General features: G+C 33.4%; 1 protein-coding gene and 1 long non-coding RNA gene across 2 annotated transcripts; both read left to right on the plus strand.

Annotated features, from left to right (window-relative positions):
• Window positions 1-598: 598 nt before the first annotated feature.
• LOC136066031 (receptor-like protein 4) lies at window positions 599-3,443 on the plus strand. The gene is made up of 2 exons (XM_065769892.1): window positions 599-795; window positions 1,739-3,443. Exons 1-2 carry the CDS (start codon window positions 708-710, stop codon window positions 2,863-2,865), a joined length of 1,215 nt encoding a protein of 404 aa, XP_065625964.1. The 5' UTR covers window positions 599-707; the 3' UTR covers window positions 2,866-3,443.
• A 54-nt stretch (window positions 3,444-3,497) lies between these two features.
• Window positions 3,498-6,237, plus strand: LOC136066032 (uncharacterized). The gene is made up of 3 exons (XR_010627573.1): window positions 3,498-3,550; window positions 4,592-4,663; window positions 4,945-6,237. It is a non-coding gene; the product is annotated as an uncharacterized LOC136066032 (long non-coding RNA).
• Window positions 6,238-6,243: the final 6 nt, after the last annotated feature.

A 6,243-nucleotide genomic window follows, 5' to 3' on the forward strand; every position in this document is an offset into this window, starting at 1 on the left:
ACAACAAAAACGAATCTCACAAACACTTGTTCCCTAATGCTTCTTTTTTTTTTTTTTTTTTTTGGATAAGGAGTTCCCCAATGCTTTTTAATTACTAAATCAGTAATCACTATTCAGGATTACTGATTAATATATTTTTTTTCTACTACTAATTTTTATGATTTATCACTTTTTATTGATTACTCTCACAATTATACAAATTATAAATTAGAAGTAAAAATATTGCCTGGAATTTTTTTTGTTGGTTCAACATCCAATCGGAGTGTGTTGATTACTCTGAAGCATAACATAACTTCAAAAGTCTCATATTCAATCAAACATATTATTAATCTATTATTCTTGGGATTTCACGATGTATGGTAAACCTGAGTTTTATTTATTTATTTATTTTTGAAAATTAAAAGTGACTGGGTCAGTCATAACACTTATTAAATGAGCAACCTACACTGTCCGATTAAAATAAAAGTCTATCAACCCTCATAAACTTAAGCAGTACATTAATAAATCTTCTACCTTCACGAGTCAACTATTGAGCAAAATTTATAATTTCCAACTGTTAGTGCAAACACGTCCCCGCACACACAGTCACACACTCTTTCTCTCTCTTAAAAAAAAAAAAAGCAAGGAAGCTCAACTCATAAAGGAAGAGATATTAGACTCTCTGAGAAAACGAGACGCTCCTAGTAATTGAGAGAGAGAGAAAAGCAATGCATTTCGAAGCTTCGATGCTCAGATTTCTTATGCTATGGCTGCTCGTTTTCTGTACCGCTTTCTCTTCGTCTTCAGCACGACCTCGTGAGCTTCCACTATTCTCTGTCTCTCTATCTCTGTTATTCGATTTCTTGGAAGTAAAATTTGAGTCGCGGAATGGTTAAGGAGTTGAGTTAGGGTTTTGGAATTGGAAGTGAATCTTCATTTGCATTTTGATTTGAGTTTTTGATAATTGAGCTTTTAAGCTAAGTTCTGTGACGAATTAATGTTATGAACTAGTTGTTTTTGCTTTGGAGTTTGGTTTTGACTTTTGAGATAGATCTTCATACTGTGCTTTTTTTTTTTTTTTTGTTAACATTCATGTTGTTAAGAAATTGAAATGAAATATCAGGTAGCAGAATTGGTGTAAGGATTTTGCATATAATTTTTTTTTTTTTTAATCTTTTGATTGAAAGGGGAAAAACAATCAGGTTGAATTTGTTTGGCTGCTGTGAAAATTGTTTTGAAAGTAAAGAATAAAGATTTTGAATATGTGAGGAAATTTCATATTTTTAAGATATGATAAAGCAGTACTTCACTAAGGTGTCCCTTGAATTCCCAAATTTGGAAACAGAAGGACCAAATTCCAAGTTTTATTTTTCTTCTTAATTTTGGCAACAAAACTGAGTTCAATGACCGAATTTCTCGTGCGTGAATTGCGAATTCTATAGCTATAAACTATTATTGGTACGGTGGTAATGACTTAAAAAAGGATGTGGTGTTTGAAGAAACCAGGGCATTTCATTAAAGCTGCATGCGCATTTCTCATCAATTAGCAACATGTGAGCTGCATATTAAGTATTGGAGCGGGTCATCTTTGTGTGTTAATTGTTAGTTTGAGTTTCTTGGCCAATTTTGAGTATTTCTAAACTATTATAACTGGTTTTGTATGCTTAAGGGTTAGAGAATTAGAATTAGTTCTTGTGCTTTCTTTTATTTAATTCTAATGGTGGTTTTAAAACTTGTGGAATCTTTTCTTGCACTACAGCACCATTTGCCATGCGGATAAGCTGTGGAGCTCGTGATAATGTTCATACACCGCCAACCAATACACTTTGGTATAAGGATTTTGCATATACAGGAGGGATACCTGCTAATGCAACACGTACAAGCTTCATCACTCCTCCTCTTAAAACACTTCGCTACTTTCCCCTATCTGGAGGTCCTGAAAATTGCTACAACCTTAATAACGTGCCAAAGGGACACTATTTAGTCAGGATGTTCTTTGGATTGGTTAACCAAACCAATTTTGACAGCGAACCTCTATTCGATGTTTCTGTCGAAGGAACTCAGATTTGTTCTTTGCAGTCAGGTTGGAGCAACCAGGATGACGAAGCATTTGCTGAAGCCATTGTGTTTCTTTCAGATGGCACTGCCTCTTTCTGCTTCCATAGCACTGGTCATGGAGACCCAACAATTCTTTCAATTGAAATTCTTCAAGTTGATGATAATGCATACTATTTCGGTCCACAGTGGGGTCATGGAATAGTGCTTAGAACTGCCACAAGACTGAGTTGTGGTACAGGGCAGTCAAAGTTCGGTACTGATTATAGTGGTGATGTATGGGGTGGGGATAGATTTTGGAAATACATTAAAACTTTTGGTCAGAATTCTGATCGGCCTAGATCTACTGAAAGTAGCATAAAGCAGGCTTCTCTTTCTCCAAACTTCTATCCAGAAGGTCTTTATCAGTCAGCACTTGTTAGTACTGGTAATCAGCCTGAATTGACATATGCAATGGATGTGGAGCCCAATAGGAACTACTCAATTTGGTTACACTTTGCAGAAATTGATTCTTCAGTGACTGCCACAGGGCAAAGGGTATTTGACATCCTGATAAATAGCGATGTTGTATTTCAAGATGTAGACATTATCAAAATGAGCGGGGATCGTTATGCAGCTCTTGTTCTTAATACAACTGTTGCAATTAGTGGAAGGACCTTGACAATAACCTTGAAGCCTAAAAATGGTAGTTATGCCATTATTAATGCCATTGAGGTTTTTGAGGTTATCATAGCAGAGTCCAAAACCTCACCAGAAGAAGGTATATATGCCACCTGTGTTTGTTATTATTACATAAATTTTTTGTTTCATATCTTCCAATCTAGTGCTTAAATAAAGCTAGCTTAATAAGTGTGCATGCTTACATAAATATGAATACGTGCATGCATGTATGCATGTATGCTAAGTTAGAAGCTACCTAGAGTGTTATGTTGGTAGATCTACCAAGACGGTTCCTTCAATAACAGAATGTTGGCACCTACCTTGTCAAGAAAACTTATTGATGGACAAAATAAATCCCTTCAAAGTAACTCTCAGCTATATCTAAAAGGGTCTCCTAGGTTTTGTTTCCTCTATTCTTATTAGTGCCAATTTCAAGCAAGCTTAAGTGCTGATTCCTAGGTTTATTTTTCCCTCTAGTCTTGTTAATTCTCAAGCCTCCTTTGAGAATTTGTGCTGCATCAAAGAGACTGAAAATGCAGGAAGAAAAAACCTGCGTCATCCAAAAGGAGTGACTGAACCAAATATCCTGTTTCATATCCAATAGAATAGACTTTTATGAGACAAAGTGAGCCATATTAAACATTATCTTCTTGATCTTATTAAAAAACATAAGGATCCTCTTGTCAATACAAAATAATTAGTCTGGTTAGTAGCATTTGTAGTTCCCTTTTATATATTTATCTTAAACCATGTTTACCAAAATGCTTTTTTGTGTTAGTTTTACCAAACGAAAAAAAAAAGANGGAGCAGATTGCCATTTTGACAGTAACAGCAGCAAATGGTTCATCGATGGACTGTACTTTCTTGATCCTTGGTTCATATTTATTCTTTTCCATTTTTTAAATATCCTCAGAGTAATGATTGCCTCCTATGTCATGTCATATTTATTGTTTATCTTTTACCTCTTTGAACTGAAAACTACTAGCCCCCAACTTTCAAAATTGTATACAGTAACTGAGATGATGCAACAGCTACCCTATGTCCTTTAACACTTTAATTGCAAATGCTCAAATTTCCTAAAAGCGTTACACTGACTGTCCCTCTAAATTCTAATCCCTTCAACAATAGTCTTTGAGTCTCTACCATCACCAATTCCTTCCAGTCCACTGACACCAATCTGAGATCTATACCAGTGAGCCCAATCAAAAGCTTTCTATGTGAGCCCCATATTATTAACCATCTTGCTACTTTCTCTCTAACTAAACTGTCTCACAATCTACCAAATTTACAGAGAAAAACTTTTGGTGCTCTCTGGAAATAGCATATATTTCAAAAAGTGACTGCATCAATAGATGGTATCCCTACTCTTCTGGGAGAATGCTTTGTATATATTAAACTATCTAGTTATTGCCTTACGGCTTTCTGTTTTTTAGACATGTTTAGATTTTGGTAATGAATAGCTTTTCATATGTCAATGATTGGCCCTAATATGGTTTGACCATTTAAATTGCTTCCTCATTTTTATAGGTAAATATGATTTTTGTACCCTTTTCTTCTGTTGTTTACTTTTATATTTTCTGTACACAACTCAACCCAGATTCTGGCACTACTTATTTGGCATTCTAGTTTTATTTTCCGTAGTGAGAATGTCAACTATTAATTTCCACATAATTGGATAAATTCTGTGGGCAAATACATTTTTTTTTTTTTAAATTGAGCATCACACTTTTTCAAACTCACTTGCACAAAGCCCAAAGTATATTGCATTTTCTGGAATTTATCATCTTCATCATGTGTGGCCAAGGGTTGTTTCACTTTATGTTTAATTTTAAGATGTTAATATCTTCTATTATATAATATGTTTTGAGTAATTAGTGTTTTACCTCTGCATGATCAGTGGTCTTGACAACCAAGGTCTGAGAGGTTTCTTGCCTGATGACATATCCAAGCTAAGTCATCTACAGAGCATGTAAGTATCTAAAGGTCTCCTTCAATTTAAATTATATAATTGGAAATGTAAAGCTGCAATCCTTATGTTTTGACATTTCATCCAAGGATGTATCACTTGATGAAATTAAGCATGTTTCTAAGAAATGGTCCCTTGTTATGTCTTTTCACTTAATTGGTAGTCATATTTTTGCTATTCCAAAACTATATGATAGCATGAACTTTAGTGAATCAAATTGTTAATGATTTTGTTGTAGCCTTCTCTATGTATCTCTTATATTTGTTTGACTTGTGCATTTACAGAAACTTGAGTGGAAACCTGATTCATGGGGCCATTCCTTCCTCACTTGGAACAATAGCTAGCTTAGAAAAATTGTAAGTGCATTGCTTCTCTATTTTCAGATACTTATCATGTTTTGGTTTCTACAGAATAGATACAACTCTCTGCAAATGATACTATTTTCCGTGGAAAGACCTGCTATGTCACTGACATTGCAAATCATGATATGTAGTATTTAGCACATTAGTAGGACAATGATAAATTATCTTCGCCCTTTTCTCAAAAACAGCTGGCATGAGACTAGTCTATGTGCTTTAATGTCTTTGTTCTACTAACCAATGGCATTTGCAGCTAATTAGGGCTGTAAATGAGTTGAGTCCAACCGAGTTGAATATTAAAAGTTTAGGATTAGTTCATTTGATTTTATTTCAAATACAATCTAAGCTCAAGCTCATCACCAAGCTTGATCACATGCTCAAACTTGGTTCATTTTCTTATTGAACTAGCTCAAACTTGTTCACATGCTACTTGATTAACTATTATTTCCCCATACATGGTAAACACCATATGACTAAAAAGATTTGTCATTTCACAAATCTTTACTAATAATTAATAACTATCGTTTCAATCAAAAAATAAATAAATAACTAAATTATAGTTGAGATTGTATTACTCGAGTTAATTACATAGAATGATATTCATTTATATATTTATAAAAATTAGATTCACCAACCTTTTATTGTTATATTTTTTACTACAAAATGGGCTAATTGTATTGTCGATATATTACAAATAATAATTTAATATTCTATGAGCTTATTAACTAACTTATACAATACAGTATTCAGTCTATATAATCATATTTTATACATGTATTGATTTATACATATAAACATGTGATAATATATATACTCAAATCAAACTTCATAATCTCAAGTTTATTGACAAACACATTATTATGTTTAAGCTTGACTCGTTTAATGCTCGAGCCTAAAATTAGGCTTAAGCTTGATTCTTTTGCCAAATAAATGAGCATAAACAAATTTTTCTCATATGACTTGTATCTGTGCTACCTTACCTTAGTTATGTGCTCAAGAATAAAATCTACTTCTATACAAACTTGGAAGTCTTGAACTATCATGATAAACTCTAATTGTCAACTATTAGGTTAAATCTAAAATGGGGAAATGGTTTTAAAGCATTCATAACTCAAATTACATTATGTTTGATAGAATTGTTGGTCATTACATACCTGAATGCACTCTTGTTTCAATTTTCCCATATCGAAAGTGTGATAAAATTCATGTAACAACGTCAAGTTA

Source organism: Quercus suber, unplaced genomic scaffold (genome assembly GCF_002906115.3).
Source record: "Quercus suber isolate HL8 unplaced genomic scaffold, Cork oak 2.0 scaffold_1622, whole genome shotgun sequence".
NCBI lineage: Eukaryota > Viridiplantae > Streptophyta > Magnoliopsida > Fagales > Fagaceae > Quercus > Quercus suber.

Coding starts and splice junctions, on each gene's coding strand:
- LOC136066031 (XM_065769892.1), top strand. CDS start 708: ATGCATTTCGAAGCTTCGATGCTCAGATTTCTTATGCTATGGCTGCTC. Junction 796..1,738: donor TTCGTCTTCAGCACGACCTC/GTGAGCTTCCAC, acceptor CTTGCACTACAG/CACCATTTGCCATGCGGATA.